At 42.4% G+C, this 17,559-nt stretch overlaps 2 protein-coding genes across 3 annotated transcripts; both read left to right on the top strand.

The window, feature by feature from the left end:
- The first annotated feature begins 811 nt into the window (after nucleotides 1-811).
- Nucleotides 812-6,807, top strand: il19l (interleukin 19 like). Its single transcript, XM_084542272.1, has 5 exons — nucleotides 812-5,230; nucleotides 5,325-5,387; nucleotides 5,951-6,103; nucleotides 6,213-6,275; nucleotides 6,615-6,807. Exons 1-5 carry the CDS (start codon nucleotides 5,072-5,074, stop codon nucleotides 6,705-6,707), a joined length of 531 nt encoding a protein of 176 aa, XP_084398398.1. The 5' UTR covers nucleotides 812-5,071; the 3' UTR covers nucleotides 6,708-6,807.
- Nucleotides 6,808-12,565: 5,758 nt separating this feature from the next.
- Nucleotides 12,566-17,559, top strand: LOC311486747 (interleukin-10-like). Of its 2 annotated transcripts, XM_084542735.1 has the most exons (5): nucleotides 12,566-13,430; nucleotides 13,619-13,678; nucleotides 13,881-14,045; nucleotides 16,414-16,476; nucleotides 16,563-16,786. In XM_084542735.1, exons 1-5 carry the CDS (start codon nucleotides 13,266-13,268, stop codon nucleotides 16,671-16,673), a joined length of 564 nt encoding a protein of 187 aa, XP_084398861.1. In that variant the 5' UTR covers nucleotides 12,566-13,265; the 3' UTR covers nucleotides 16,674-16,786. The 2 variants fall into 2 exon arrangements, with proteins under 2 accessions (XP_084398861.1, XP_084398860.1); XM_084542734.1 differs by having other exon boundaries at nucleotides 16,414-17,559.

Raw genomic sequence — 17,559 nt, forward strand, 5'->3', positions numbered from 1 at the left:
AAAGCTTCTTATGGGCAGTTTGACTCGTTTGAATATGTTGCTATTCAATTAAAATCTCCCTGTCGATCTCTCTTTGTAACCATCTACAAACAACCAAAATACAATGCAAAGTTTCCAGACGAGTTTGTCAAACTACTGTCTATTGTTTGCATTGATTTTGACTGCATTGTCTTAGTGGGTGACTTCAACATTCATGTCGATAATCTCAAAGATAGATGTGCTATTGAACTTTTGGGCATTCTGGATAATTTTGGGCTTTCTCAGCATGTAACATGTCCAACACACAATAAAGGGCATATATTAGATTTGATCATTTCCAAAGGGCTTAATATCTCTGAGGTTGTGGTGACGGACGTTGCTCTTTCTGATCATTACTGTGTGTCATTTAAAATAACTACGCCTGCTATCCATAACAAAAATGTCACAGAGGTAATCAAAAAACGTTATATTAATGATAACACCTGTGCAGTCTTCGCTCAGTCTTTTACACCATCACCAACACTGCCCTCAGCTTCGATTCACCTACAACTATGAGCTGAAGAAGGCAAGACAAGCATTCTTTTCCGAGATTATTAACAGAAACTGTAACAATTCCCGCACTTTTTTTCTGTTGTGAATGGGCTGACAAATCCCAAAACATCAGTCCCTCCGGAACTGCTATCCAGCAAGTCATGTAATGATTTCGCAGCCTTTTTCACAGATAAAATTTCAAGGATAAGACAAACAGTTTGCAGCTCCAGCTCAGGCAAAATTGTAACTCCTCTTGTGCCTTCTTTTTCTCCAGTTAATCTGGAACATTTTGACCTTCTAGATCACAGAGCTCTGACGGAAGCTGTATCGCAGCTAAAATCCACAACATGCTGCCTTGATATTCTGCCAACAAACTTTTTTAAAAATGTTTTTAATAGTATAGCTTCAGATGTATTGCAGATAATAAATAACTCTATTCAGTCCAGTCAGTTTCCTCAAGCACTGAAAACTGCAGTAATAAAACCTCTCCTAAAAAAGTCTAATCTGGATGCTTCAGTAATAAGTAACTACAGGCCAATATCAAATCTTCCCTTTCTAGGAAAAATCATTGAAAAGATTGTTTTTCAGCAAACTCATGCTTTCATGACGCAGAACAATCTCTTTAATGCATTTCAGTCTGGTTTTCGTCCACACCACAGCACTGAGACTGTACTTATCAAAGTTCTAAATGACATACATCTGAATAATGATGCTTCTATGACTTCAGTCTTGGTATTATTAGATCTTAGTGCTGCCTTTGATACAGTTGATCATGATATACTGCTTGACAGACTAGAAAAGTGGGTGGGACTAACTGGCACTGTACTACACTGGTTCAAATCATATCTACAAGATAGGGAATACTTTGTGTCAATTGGTGAACATGTGTCTGAACGAAAAAAGATTATGTGTGGGGTGCCGCAAGGTTCCATTCTTGGACCACTTCTCTTCAATATCTACATGCTGCCCCTTGCCCAGATTATGGAGGACCATAATATTTCTTATCATACGTATGCAGATGACACACAACTTTATATCTCGATGTCATCAGATGATTACGGTCCCTTACTTTCACTGAGCAAGTGCATTCATCAAATCAATGAATGGATGTGCCAAAATTTTCTCCAGCTTAATGCAGATAAGACTGAAGTGATTGTCTTTGGCCCCAAAAGTGAAAGATCAAAGATCAGGGCTCACCTTAACTCCATGTCATTGACATCAACTGATAAAGCCAGAAATCTTGGTGTAATTATTGACTCTGACTTGAATTTTAATGACCATCTAAAGCTCATTACCAGATCAGCGTATTACCACCTGAAAAACATAGCCAGAATTAAGGGATTTTTGTCCAAAGAAGACATGGAAAAACTTGTTCATGCATTTATTTTCAGTAGATTGGACTATTGCAATGGTGTCTTTACTGGTCTGAACAAAAAATCCATTAGACAACTACAGCTGATCCAGAACGCTGCTGCAAGAGTGCTAACAAACACTAGGAAAATGGATCATATCACACCAGTGCTCAGATCACTGCACTGGCTTCCTGTGAGCCAAAGGATAGAGTTTAAAATCTTACTGCTGGTCTACAAAGCACTAAATGGTCTGGCACCAAGATATATTGTTGACTTACTAATTCCATATGAAGCATCCAGACCCCTTAGGTCGTCAGGGACAGGTCTATTGTGTGTTCCCAAAATTAGAACCAAACAAGGTGAAGCAGCTTTCAGTTATTCTGCTCCTCACCTGTGGAACACACTCCCTGCACACTTGAGGTCCGCACCAACTGTTCATTCATTTCAATCAGGCTTGAAAACATTGTTATTTGCTGCAGTTTTTTCTTAGACACATTTTATTATTTTATTGATTTTAAATCAGTCTTTTATGATTCCAATTACTGTAATTATTTTATTTAAAATAATTTGTTTTTATTTCCTTTTGTGTTTTCTATATTCTATGTTCTATGCTTTTAAATCTGCTTTTATATCTTCTGCTTCTGTAAAGCACTTTGAATTGCCTCATGTACGAATTGTGCTATACAAATAAACTTGCCTTGCCTTGCCTAATGAAGCAGAAATAAACTAAAAGGCATTTCATTAGGAAACGGCAGCAGTGGCTGCTACACAGCCCCGGGAACTGACTACTGAGTTAAAGTGACTGATATATGTTTTTGATTTCTCCGTCTTTTGCTTTGTATACACTGCCTGGCCAAAAGAAAAGTCACCACCTGGATTTAACTAATCATATAGGTAGGAGCCTCCTATTGGATAATTACTGCATGGGTGATTATCTTTTAGCTGGCAACAAGTTATTTAACCCCAACTGATGCAATGAGTAGCTTCTCATTTCTTAAACAACCATGTCTAATGACACATCCTGTGGTCGTGGAAAATATGTTAGTCTGTTTGAGAAGGGTCAAATCATTGGCATGCATCAAGCAGAGAAAACATCTAAGGAGATTGTAGAACCTACTAAAACTGGGTTAAGAACTGTCCAACGCGTTATTAAAAACTGGAAGGATAGTGGAGAACCATCAGGGTAAGGAATGAGGTCAGCTGACTACCTGAATATACTGAATGACCAGGTTATTCCATCAATGGATTTTTTTCCTCCCTGATGTTCATGGGCGTATTCCAAGATGACAATGCCAGGATTCATGGGGCTCAAATTGTGAAAGAGTGGTTCAGGGAGCATGAAACATTGTCACACATGGATTGGCCACCACAGAGTCCAGACCTTAACCCCACTGAGAATCTTTGGGATGTGCTGGAGAAGGCTTTGTGCAGTGGTCAGACTCTCCCATCATCAATACAAGATCTTGGTGAGAAATGAATGCAACACTGGATGGAAATAAATCTGGTGACATTGAAGGAGCTTATGGAAACAATGCCACAGAGAAATGCTGTGTAATCAAAACTAAAGGCGGTCCAACGAAATATTAGAGTGTGTGACCTTTTTTTTTGTTGTTTTTTTTTTTTTTCATCTGGCACTTAAAAAACGATCCAGATGAAATAAACTGTCAAAGGAGCATCATCTCATGGATGGACTACCAAACAATTGACATGGGCCTTGGATAGATTATTCTGTTGATTTAAAAGGTCGCAGTTCAAACAGATACAGGTACAGACAAACAGACAAACTGAGAATCACAGCAGGATAATGGCACTATGACGGTTTCTGCTCAAGTGTCAAAACCATTTTTAACTTCATACCTGAGCTGTAACACTGTATTATAAATCTGTAAACGTCTTCAATCAGCAGATGACCTATTTACCAGGGTTCTGCTGCACAGAATCAGATGCTCTTGGATTACACAGGACCAGAAAGCTTTGTCCTGACCTCTAGTGGCGGATGAAATCTCAGCCCAACGAGCACAAACCATTCCTGAGCCGTGACGAGCCCTCACATAGCTCTACTACTGTACAGGCGATGACGTCTACCTCCTCACGGGAATTTTTGCCGCTGCATTATTTACAGCTATATTGCCATCCAATTGTTACAGAGTGACTTCACATTAGCCTGTGAGAAACGGGTTATTCTTGTTTCGAATGGATTTCCCTCCTCAGGATTTTCAACTCACTGCAACTGAATTTTTTTAGCAGTCATCGTAAGTTGCCCCGGGGAGCAGGTGAGCAGGTCTGGTTGGTGTTTCCGATAAGGACTTGTGGGAGAGAAGTGATGGGGAAAAAAAAGTGTGGTGATGCAAGCCAACATAAACAGCTATGCAATGTTTTAGAGAAGACCTGGTGACTCATCACAAATCTAAGACAGAAAGAAATTCATGAAAACTTCTTCTTTCAACCCAAACAATGCGTAAATAAGTCAAATAATGCAATGAATTAATAAGGATGACGCTCAAATCTAATAATAACTACGTAGCACGTCACCGATGGTGAAGGCATTTCTCCACAATGACCGCATTGCACCTCAGAGAAGAGGAAGTCTTTCATCATTCCTTTTCCTTTTCTTCTAATCAAGCCTTGAGACATCAAGTGACATTTCCTTTAATTGCAACAAACTTCCTCCTCCTGTAAAACTAACCTGTGTGCAGGTGTATGCATGCACGCGCGAGTGTGTGTTTGTGTGTGTGTGTGTTGTTCAATACCAGGTAAAAATCCCCCTCTGTCCACTATAAGAGGAGACAGGATGGAGACACAGAGACACATCTTCACCAGGAATCTGAGCAACACAGACGCAGGTGAGTCGAGCCACAGGCGCTGGTGCTCCGGGTCACGGCGGCGGGCGGTGGAATCTGAACTTGACGAAGCGTTAATGCCAGAGATTTTAAAACAAGATAAGAAAATGCTTTGGATGCGGTGCGCTTCTTGTGTTTATGCAGCTTTTTCTTCTGTTTTTAAATGTATAGTGAAACATTGTAGGAAAGCCCTAATGTCTGTCATCTTATACTGATGAAAAACAACATTTTGAAATTTGTGAATTTGCTGCTTTAGCTTATTTCGAACACCGTGGGGAAACTGCGGTGGACCTTATCCTCTTGCTTCTTCACTTTATTGACGATTCCTGTTGAAGATGAAATGTTTCTTGTCACCAGATAACCATAGCGATGAACGCGCTGCTCACCCACCTTGCCTGCCTGCTCCTCCTGCTCCTCAGCGGTCCGGGCAAACCCGCGGAGGCCAGAACGCTGCATCTGGACAGCTGCTCTGTCAACGTTCACACGCACGAGCTGCGCAAATATTACTCTGACATTCGAGCAAATGTGGTGAGTTTTAAAACAAAACAGGAAGCCTCCGAATGCGCCCAGGGCAGACGCTCGACCGATTCTGACTTGATCTCATGTGTCTTTTACTTGACAGCTATCAGGAGACACTGAAATCGGAGTGAAAATCCTGGATAGATCCCTTATGAGGCGAGTTCAGGTGAGGAGATGCAGTTCATTATGTGCTTTCCGTTCTTTATATTTCTCTGCCCTCATGCAAGTACTTCTCAGTGCCGTGATAACGGGGTATAGATACTAGGGGATGAACGAGCAAATTACAGGTAAACAAGCTCAAAGATGGCATCATCCAGGTCAGAAGACATCATCCAGGGTCAGTAGGTCAATCTGCAGACCCTGGATGATGATAATAGGTAACTCCGGACTCAACGAGGAATAGCACTAGTGTATGATAACAAAATATTGGCGAAATGAACGACTTTTGCAGCAGATAATGCGTTATTTAGAGGCTGCGTCTCGGTGCCCTGTCACTCCCGCTATATGGATTTACATTGATCTAATTAACGAGTGCAAATGACACAAATGTTATTTGGGTGAGTAAACAACCATATTTTATGCTAGAAATAAGGTCCAGGTTGTAAAAAACAGTAGTTCCCCTTTAAAGCGGCGCAGCAGTAAAGTCGAATACTCGATCAGTCCGGTGTACACCCCCTAATGAGTACAGATATGTGAACGTGAACTCTTACCTTTGTGTGTCTCTGTCAGGAGGGCCAGACGTGCTGCTTCATCCGCCTGGTGCTGCGTTTCTACGTTGAGAGAGTATTCAGCAACTATGTCTCTCCTGAGCCGCAGCAACGTCGCTGCACCAGCGCTCTGGCCAACGCCTTCGTCAGCATCAGAAGAGACGTGCACAAATGTGTACGTTTGCTGCTCCGCTGTCCGCTCACGATACATGCTTCAGTTTAATTTTAAATAAATTAATAAAAAGTCGAGAGTTGCACTGATGGTTGTGTTCTGGTCTGTGCAGCACTGCCACTGCGGAGAAGAAACCCAGAGGACAATTGATGCCGTGCATGCTGAGTTTATCAAGGTAGAAAAACTACTCACCTCAATGAAATTTTTTTATGTCATACAATAGACTGCAGGTGGTGCTAACTGGATTTCCTGAATGTCACACACTTTTGTCATGCAACACAGTGTGCTCTGAAAAATGTAAAATATATTTTTCATATATTTTTTCTTAAAAACACAATTTTTTGCCTTCTTAATTTAAATAATTGAGTGTTTTATGGCCCCAAACAAATAACCCTTAAACAGGGTTAAGGGGAAACTGACACCTGCATTAATAACTATATTGCTTCTGCACATTCACACTAATCACACCTCTTTTCTTTCACCATCTTGCTCCTCTCTCCTCCCCGCGGAGCAGCTCCCGGTAGACCAGGCGGCAAAGAAAGCGGTGGGGGAGCTGGACACCGTCCTGGAGTGGCTGGAGACGCTGGAACAGAAGACACAGTCATGATACAGACGCGCTGCTCTTTACCTGCCACCGATCGCAATGTTGTTGATTTCACTTTTGCGCCATTTTGCATTTCTCAAGATGTACTTGAATTAACTTGATATGTTATTTCTATCCACAAAGGTGTGGAGGGATTTTTTGTATGCGATATTTATAATTACCAAAGAATTTTTTTTTTAAAAAACACACTGTAGAAGTACAGTATGTATATTTATCAGACATAATAAAACTGTTGTGGTGCGTTTCTACTGTAAGGCAATCATGCAGACTAACCTATTTGTTAAATGTCAACCTTTTATGTAACAAGGCTTTTATTTAAGTTAAAAAAAAAAAATACAGATTCAGAAGTGTTTCTTTTGTCAAAAGATGTCTGTTGTGTCTTACTGTCTGGTGGTGAACAATGAAATAAAGTGTTTCCACCCAAGATGAAGAAAACAGAGGATGGGTCTCCAGATTATTTGTGTGTGTCTGTGCTTCCTACAACTGCTTTCAAACACTATTCAGGATTTATCCCACAGTTTGCACGTGTTCTACTACTCCACATGTGTCCAGCTGATGTCAGGACTGGCGTTAATCAACAGGCATTAAGAAGGAGACGTCCATGACATGCCGGATGAATACTGGGCGATTTACTAATGTCCAGATACGACAAAGCTCCGAATTCCAAATCTCCACAGACGATTCGCTTAAAAAAAAAATCTGCTATTCCCAGATAAATATTAAACTTCTGAATTTTATTGAAGATTTTGAGACGTACACTGATCAGGCATAACATTATGACCACCTTCCTAATATTGTGTAGGTATCCCTTGTGCCTCGAAAACAGTTGTGACTCATCAGAGAATAGACACCTTCTGAGGGTGTCCTGTGGCGTCTGGCAACAGAATGTTATTAGTGGGGGCCTTTGGGCGCTAGACTGACAACCAGTGCGAAACTGAAAGAGGAATGCGGTGAAAGAGGAATGCGGTGAAGAATCTCTTTGCAGCGATGGATAGATTTCCTCTAAAGGTGACAGTTGCAATATGCACCAGGCAGACCAAACACTGAAAATGTGACGCACAAGGTCGAAGAAATGTAAAGGCAAAGCTGAAGTTCAGGAGGTAGATTCAAGAAAAATAATGCACACTCACACCTACGGCCAATTTAGAATCACCAGCATATCTTTGGACGGTGGGAAGAAGCTGGAGTACCTGGAGAGAACCCACGCAGACACAGGGAGAACATGCAAACTCCACACAGAGGGGCCCCAGTCGGCCCATGGAGTTGAACCAGTAAGCTGCTTGCTGTGAGGCATTGGTGCTAAACACCACGCCACTGTGTCACCCCTTACTTATATTTAATTTTATGGAAATAGAGTCTCTCCTGTGCCTTTTTGACGACGGCCCTGGTCAGGTTGTCCTCGAGTTCCACACCCGAGGCCGGAAGCTGGAGACCCTCTCCACACAATCCCCTCCAATGAACAGTGGCTGAGTGGCCACTTTCCTCCTCCTGAAATCTAGGATGATCTCCTTCATCTTGGTGGTGTTCAGGATGAGATTGTTCTCGGTGCACCACACTGTCAGCCGCTCCACTTGTCCCGGTATGCAGACTCATCCCCACCTGTGACGAGCTCCACCACAGTGGTGTCATCAGCAAACTTTATAATGGTGTTGCTGGGGTGAGTGGAGGTGCAGTCGAGTGTGTTGAGGGTATATGAGACTCTGAATTGATAAGCATCTTGCCGTCTTGTCTCCCTTGTTCCAATCACATTTTAGACTCATTATTGTAAATCTCTTGTGTATGACCTTAGTAGAAAGTGACCCGTTTCTTCTAAATGAGCCTAGTATATTTTCCTCGCAATTGCATTTCCACCTTCATTGGAAGTGCACAGTAATACTCAACCACAGACAGTATAAAGGCAGAACAGCTATTCAAATGTGAAGCCAAAGCAAGTAGAGCTCCCCCTGGTGGCTGACTGGAGTACAGGTCATTAGCTCCACTCCCTCCATGTTAGTGGATGGGACCCAACTAAAACACTATAATACACATCAAATATATTTTAGGTAGCTAATACAATGCCAATTCGTGTTCAAGTGTCAATTTAAATTTTTTGGATAAGTTTAGTTTTAGTTAGTTGTTTGATGCTATAGAAACAGGACGTGACATAATGGCGACTACCAGTTGCCATGCCAGCCACTCCGAAAAGGGACCGTGAGAGCTGTTAAAATAAATAAATAAATAAATAAAAATAAGTATAATAATCCAACATTTCTTTGTAACTGGTGGAGGTAGAGCAGAGCGTAGTGTTAATTCAACAAAAACGCGAGTGATTAGTCAAATCATGTGGGCAAACATAATTTCCACTATAAATCCTTGAGTCTGAAGGGTTTCTAGTCATTAATGGGCTGCTAGAAAACCATAAATTGGGATAAGATGATGGTATCTAGGTTAATCTGAAACACAATTGCATGTAAGTACAGGGTCATCACAGGGGCGATTCTAGACCTAGAGCTTTGCTGGGGCACAGGCCCCCAACTCCCAATACATTAAAAATAAATAAATAAAATTAAATGTGTGCGCAATATGAAATAAATGGCTAGCCTAACTGTATAGGCTACTTTTACAGGGCTCTCTCTATAGTATACGTATAAATCATTATTAATTGTCCGCATGTGTGCATGCAGCCTACGCATGGTGTGAGTGTGTGTGTGAGGGAGAGAGCACAAGCTGGTAAACTTGCTAAATTTAGGCTACAATGACACTAAGCATTGAAAAACAGATGCTAATTATGTGGGCAACATTCTCTAACAGCGATCAACTTGTCATTTTTTCTGTCAAACAAGTTGTGAATTTGTTGTAACATTAACACAGGGGACGACTTACTCTGTGCTCAAAGTGATGTGACGAGCTCCAGCGGTTTCCACTGTGTACTGTATGTGTGTGTGTGTACAACGAAACACTCGGAAGAATCATGTGAACGATTTTCATTGGTTGTTGCGTTCAATCTTACCCAGCTACAGAGGTGCTATTTCCTGATTGGCTATTATGGCCCCTTTCTTTTTTCCTTGTTTTTTTTTTTTTTTACTGGCTGGTAAATGACAGGCTCGAGTCATGACTAAAGCAGGCATGGAGATGCACTCATGAATGCCGTTTCCAGCGAGAGCAGCGCTAGAATTTTACTGGGGCACTGGAGACTTTTACTAAGGCACGTGCCCCAGTGAATAAGGTCTAGTAACGCCCCTGGGTCATCAGCAGAACCTGGTCATGTGAGTTTTCCAGCATGGAATCCAGGACAGAGGTGACCAGCCGTTCACAGAAAGAGGTAAAAACAAAAAAAGAAAGTCCACCTCAAAATTGAAGCATCCCACCAATTCAGATTTACCGTGGCATCCACGCAGACACACAAAGCAGACACATGCGGACACTAGAGCTACAACTTCATACAATTTCCGGCACAGCGTTGACACGCACGGCCAGTACAGTGTCCGTCTATGAATTGTAATCTCCGTTAAAAGAGCTCATTGTTCCTTTATTGCAGAGGCATCTGACATCATGAAGAGCATAGGGGAGGCCATACAGTTCCTACATGCCAGCAATATCGCCCACAGAGACATCAAGGTTTGTGTTATCGCTTATATCTCTGAAACTCCCAGTGCTCGCTCTGGGAGTTTCAGACCGAATTTTGTAAAGTGTCTTGAGTCAGTTTGTATAATGTTGAACTGAATATTCCTCTTTGGGTTAATGTGACATTTCCTTCTTCCTGCTTGAGAAGTCAAAACAACCTTAGCTCTAGATATTAATGTCATAATAATTTTCTTTTTTCTGGTTTCCTGAATACTTCCACAGCCAGAGAATTTACTGTATTCAACAAAGAGACCCAATGCCCTGCTCAAACTCACAGACTTTGGTTTTGCCAAGGAGACCACCTCACACAACTCTTTAGCTACTCCATGTTACACGCCCTACTATGTCGGTAAGGAACCGCTTCTGTATGTGGTGTCATATTTACTCCACTTGTTGCCGTTTGATAAACACTTTAAAACGATACACTGGTTTCATCTTCTCTCTTTTCCTTTTCCCTTCGTTCCTCTCTCACTGTCTGCAGCTCCAGAGGTTCTGGGCCCAGAGAAATACGACAAGTCATGTGACATGTGGTCGTTGGGTGTCATTATGTATATCCTGTAAGTCTGTCTCTTTGCAGTCACTCGTATCCTTTGCAGTCAAACGTATAAGACGTGACATGATCGGACATGATTAGAGCATCGGACTAGAGAAGGAAAGTCCAAGAAGAAAAAGAGGGACAGATCGCAGAAAGGTGTCAGGTGAGTGGAGAGTTAAGCCAGGCATACACTGTGCGATTGCCACTCGTCCGACTATTTTTTGAATCAGGCCGAATTTTTACTTAAGTACATTTCAGAGCCTGCACTTTATTACTTCACTTGAGTAAAGGAGTTGAATCAGTACTTTTACCAGAGTATTTTTTTACACAAGTATCTGTACTTTTACTTAAGTACAGAATGTGAATACTTTTGCCACCTCTGCGGATAGATTTCCTCTAAAGGTGACAGTTGCAACATGCACCAGGCGGACCAAAGAAAAAAAATGCACACTCACACCTACGGCCAATTTAGAATCACCAATGAACCTAACCAGCATGTCTTTGGAAGGTGGGAGGAAGCTGGAGTATCTGGAGAGAACCCACGCAGACACAGGGAGAACATGCAAACTCCACACAGAGGGGCCCCAGTCAGGCCAAGGAGTCGAACCTGTAACTTTCTTGCTGAGAGGCATTGGTGCTAACCAGTCACTGTGTCACCCCTTACTTATATTTAATTTTATGGAAATAGAGTCTCTCCTGTGCCTTTTTGACGATGGCCCTGGTGTTGCTGCACCAGCTCAGGTCGTCCTCGAGGTCCACACCCGAGGCTGGAAGCTGGAGACCCTGTCCACACAATCTCCTCCAATGAACAGTGGCTGAGTGGCCACTTTCCTCCTCCTGAAATCTAGGATGATCTCATTTGTCATTTGTGGTGTTCAGGATGAGGTTGTTCTCGGTGCACCACACAAGCTCCACCACAGTGGTGTCGTCAGCAAACTTTAGAATGGTGTTGCTGGGGTGAGTGGAGGTGAAGTCGAGTGTGTAGAGGGTATATGAGACTCTGTTTTGGATAAGTGGAATCTCTTTGCAGTGACGGATAAGATTTCCTCGAAAGGTGACAGTTGCAATATGCACTAGGCAGACCAAAGAAACATCGAAAATGTGACGCACAAGGTTGAGGAAATGTAAAGGCAAAGCTGCCATTCAGCGTGCAGCTCATCAGGTCTGCAAAGCGCAAGAATTCACAGCCGGGATACTTGTGCAACGAGCACCCATCTTTGTCGTCTTTGTCACCGTATCTATGTCAGGGTTAAGGGTTGGTGACAAGGTGTTCAGTTGTCACCAACACAAGCATGTCTTTGGACGCTGGTAGGTACTTTAATTTAAATAATTGAGCGTTTTGGGCCACCAATAAGAACCCCACTGTGTTTTATCACTTGTTTTCTTAAACAAAACTCAGACCTGCATTAATATATAACTATATCGCTTCTGTACATTCATACTAATCACAACTCTTTTCTCTTCCTCTTTTCTTTCACCATCTTGCTCCTCTCTCCTCCCCGCGGAGCAGCTCCAGATAGACCAGGCAGCAAAGACGGCGGTGGGGGAGCTGGACACCGTCCTGGAGTGGCTGGAGACGCTGGAACAGAAGACACAGTCATGATACAGACGTGCTGCTCTTTACACAAAAACACACAAAAACTCACACACTAAACTGACAACCAGTGCGAAACTGAAAGAGGAATCCCTTTGCCACGACAGATAGATTTCCTGTAAAGATGACAGTTGCAATATGCACTAGGCAAACCAAACACCAAAAATGAGACGCACAACGTCGAGGAAATGTAATGGCAAAGTTGAAGTCGCAAAGCTACTTAAAATCTTTCAAATCTCAAATCACATTTGTGGGCAGTGGACACAAAATGCACCCATGAGAAAACACCCCTCACACTCAAGTGAAACACACCACTTCTCTTTTTTGTTTCAGAGAATCCACAGTCTGAATTCACTGAGTCACCGAGCTCAAATTGTTATCGTGAAGACTGTGAGGAATGTTAGAATGTAACCCACTGCTTTTAAGGCAATTTAAACACTATTTCAGTAACTTAAATATCAAATTTGGGCCTCTTGTGTGTGCTGACATGTCATATGTTAGGTAATTAGGTCATTTCTATTTGATGGTACCAGCTTCATGGGTGTAACCCACACCACGTGCATGATTCAAGAAAAGAAAAGAAAAAAAAATTCACGTTTAAAAAAATCCCGGAAGTTGCACTTCCAGTTAGTCTCCGCCTTCAGATATCTGTCCCATTCTGGCTATAAAGAGGGATGCCCAGCTGATGTACACTATACACTCTCCAGCAAGATCCTAATGAGAATATTTCTCCTCTCAGAAGTCAGAGAACTTCATCTACGTCCACTGAGGGCCCACTCTTCTCATCTCGTCTCTCCAGCCAGAAGACTTCAGCAGCTTGTCCACCAGCATGACTCCTCTGTCTCTACTCCTGCCTGTCCTGGTCTCTTGGTCCTTCATCAGCATGGTCCTCTCCATTCCAATGTGCAACAACGACTGCTGCCGATTCGTGGAGAGCTTCCCTGTGAGGCTCAAGAAGCTCAGAGAGGACTATTCACAGATCAGAGACTTCTACGTGAGTAAATGCATTCAACTCTACAGTGACACTGGCAGCTGCTACTGCTGCTGCTGCATCTTACGGGTCAGGCTCCATGTGATGCAGCACTTTCTCGCCTCAGTGCGGGGCCTCTGTGGCTGCAGACGTTCATCTCATCTCATGGCGGTTTGAAAAAAAAAAAAAACATGTTATTCCTCTGTCTGCAGAAAGCAAACAACGACTTGGACACGCCGCTGCTGGACCAGACCGTGGAGGACTCTTTCAAGGTAAGCTCCTCTGCAAACTCTCCGCCGAGTTGATTTTTGGGTTAAACGAAACAAAAAAACAAAGAAGAAGAAGAAGAAGAAAACATGCAGCGCTCTAATGAAACTCAACCACAAACTACACCCGGCGCACACTTACCATGAGTCGAGCATCCTGCATGACGTTAAAGAGTTAACCGGCTGGTGCTGTGCTTCTCACCCACAGAGCCCGTTTGCGTGCCACGCAATGAACAGCATCTTAGAGTTTTACCTGCAAACGGTTCTGCCGACGGCCATGGCGGACGGGAGCGCAGACACCAGGGACCTCAAACCTCACGTGGAGTCCATACACCAGATTTTCGACGAGCTCAAGAGTGATTTCACCAGATGTGTGAGTAGCCGAGACACGTGTCACTCCTACAGGGGAAATAAAATATGGAAATAGGCACCGGTGCCGTCAGTCAGATGGAGCACTGGGTGCCAAGAGCGCAGCAGCGTGTGCGTCCTTTTGTTTTGGAGAGGAGATGTTTTCGTTGTAGCTCTTGATGCAGATCGCACAGGTATTGTTGCATACTTAATTAGGACCGGAATTAAAATAGATCTTTAAAATGTAACACGGTGGTGATAGATTATAGTTTAATGCTGTATAAAAGTACTAAAATCATTAGTCTCAGCTAAAATGTGACATTTGGGTAATTTGCGGTCAGAGAAAATCACGTATATGTTAATTTTGATTGTCATGTATTACTAAGCAGAATATTGAGCTTTTATGTAATGATGTATCAGTCAAAATTATCAGTCGAAATTCAAAGATACCATCTGCTACAAAAATTGCCAAACTGCAAAAAAGGATAAACAGAAAGGGGAAGAGTTCAGTGATCTCAAAGAATTTTGCATTAGTCAGGGATTGCTTAATGGCAGAAGGAGCAGCGTGCACAAGCGCTCATCATCCAGTTCTTGCAAAAAAGGGAAGAGGTATGGAGAGAATTTTGTTCCTTTATTATGCAATCAAATAGAATAGATTCGAAACCAAAAAAGGGATTTGAGAGCAAAAGTAATTTTTTTAAGTAAAAACATACGACCATTTTGCTTAGAAATCAGTCCTCTGTGCTTTCAAGTTAAAAACCTTTGCTTGCAAATCAGTCTTCTTTGTTTGCGAGTTATACTTTTTTTTTTTGCAAATCAGTCCTTTTCGATTGCAAATTCTAAAGTTTTGCTTGCGATATTCAAGTGCACTTGATGGGCGGGGCCTACGCTGGTGGATGAGAGAAGAGTTTCTATTGGTTGGTTTGACCGGGCTCAAGCGCCAGCTACTTCCGCCTTACACCCATATCACCCTTGTGCTGTACTGCTTGGAGGTAAGCCTGTTGCTCTTGAAACGTTTCCCATATTTAATGAATTGCGCTATTTATCGTTGGCTACAGCCTGCCGTACATTCACAACAACAACAACACAAGTAATGAATTATAATGCCCTGCTGCTGCACGCACACTGATTAGCAGCAACATGGTTGTCTCTGCTAGTCACGGCCTGAGCAGAGTATAGCATATAATCGTATATAGTAGGCCTAATAGTATATAATGAGTGAATGAATTACAGGGAGGCGTATACAGCATCGGGCTGTGACTTAAACATTTAGTGTTGCATGGTACTCTCGGTGCCAAAACGTCACGGTTCCTACACAACAGTACTACCGTGGATTCCCAGATAGCCACTGGACGCTGTAACGGAACAGGGCCGCAACCGCAAAACGATAGAGCCGGGTCTGGCCCGCATCCGCCTCACGGACTCGTTCCTGAGTCCAAATGCACATCGAGCCGAAGCCGTTTCTGGTCTGTTTTTAGGGGTTGTTGCGGATATGTGCCAGCGCCGATCCAGCACCACCTGATCATCCCGTTACAGATGCGCAGGTGCGTGAAACGATTCCGCCTACCGGAGCTGTGCCGGATGTGTTACGATTCGGCTTAAATCACTGTCATTAAGCTGAGCAATATTATCAGTGTTTAAAAACTATACGATTATATGCTATACTCTGCTCAGGCCGTGACTAGCAGAGACAACCATGTTGCTGCTAATCAGTGTGCGTGCAGCAGCAGGGCATTATAATTCATTACTTGTGTTGTTGTTGTTGTTGTGAATGTACGGCAGGCTGTAGCCAACGATAAATAGCGCAATTCATTAAATATGGGAAACGTTTCAAGAGCAACAGGCTTACCTCCAAGCAGTACAGCACAAGGGTGATATGGGTGTAAGGCGGAAGTAGCTGGCGCTGGAGCCCGGTCAAACCAACCAATAGAAACTCTTCTCTCATCCACCAGCGTAGGCCCCGCCCATCAAGTGCACTTGAATTCGCAAGCAAAACTTTAGAATTTGCAATCGAAAAGGACTGATTTGCAAAAAAAAAAGTATAACTCGCAAACAAAGAGGACTGATTTGCAAGCAAAGGTTTTTAACTTGAAAGCACAGAGGACTGATTTATAAGCAAAATGGTCGTATGTTTTTACTTAAAAAAATTACTTTTGCTCTCAAATCCCTTTTTTGGTTTCGAATCTATTCTATTTGATTGCATAATAAAGGAACAAAATTCTCTCCATAAAGAGGCAGCAGTGGAAGTTTGGAGTCACTGTGCTGATCTCTGATTAACTGCACACAAGCCTGTGATTATCTGATGGGTCGGCAAAACAAAGCCTCAGCCATTAACGCAGTGGAGGAACTCCAGAACGTGTTGTAACGTCATATTTCTGTTGCGTCTCTTACAGAGACGCTACTTATCCTGCAAGAAGCAGTTTGACATCCAGAACCTAAACTCTACTTACACACAGGTGAGCGGCGTTGTCGGTGTCTCCTGTGATGTTAAATTGCCGGTGTTGGTGTATGAATCACTTACATGCTGTGTGTCTGTCTGCAGATGGAGAGTAAAGGACTGTTTAAGGCCATGGGAGAGCTGGATGTGCTGTTTAACTACATTCAGATGTATCTGGCCTCTAAACGCCAAAGACACCGAGGCCCCTCGGTTTGAAGACCCGCTGACCTCTAACCAAAATCTAATATTGTTCAACTCAAGGAGGAAAAAAAAAAAGACTGCTACACTCTTTTGTCTTATATCCATTACCTTAGATCAGGGGTCACCAACCTTTTTGAAACTGAGAGCTACTTCAAGGGTACCGAGTAATTCGAAGGGCTACCTTTGATACAAACTTACTGAATAACATAGCTGCAAAGGTCACCTTTAATAATAAGAACAGTAATAATAATAATAATAAGGCTGTCTGCTCAAGTTAGTGGTTGCTGTTATATCATATTGTTGTTTATGAATCCTCACAATAAATATTAGTAATGATTTACATGGTAGAAACCTAATTATTTAAACATGCAACATTTTTCATTATTTTTGTTCCTATAATTCAGTTTCAACATTTGAGCTATCACATGTCTCTCTGACTCATCTCTCTTTCTTCACTGCTCTGTATGAATGAGCACATTTGCAGCACTTCGTTTAAAGTCACCTGTTTTATTTTGTTCAAATTAACACCTTTATGAAATTTTTGAACAAATCATGAACTTTGTCCCATGTCTGTACAAACTACCAGTAATGTAATATTAAAAAAAAATCATTCTTTCACATATTTAAATGAATCATATCACATTTGTACAAATCTGTAGCATTTTAACAAAAAAATTACATCTGTTAGACTTAGGGTTGCCACCTTTCAGAAATGAAAATAAGGGACGCCCACCACGGCTGCTCGGGGCCATGACCACCACGGGACGACTCCTGTGGGCCAGGGGGCCCGCAGCAGTGGCATGTTTAATTTTGTGCTGGTGTTTTTAGTAAAGGGGTGATCAAGAAAGCAATTAGTCAAACTTAAAGCTTGAAATGCATTATTAACAGTAAACACATTCTC

Source organism: Chelon labrosus (assembly GCF_963514085.1).
Source record: "Chelon labrosus genome assembly, chromosome: 4".
Classification (NCBI taxonomy): Eukaryota; Metazoa; Chordata; class Actinopteri; order Mugiliformes; family Mugilidae; genus Chelon; species Chelon labrosus.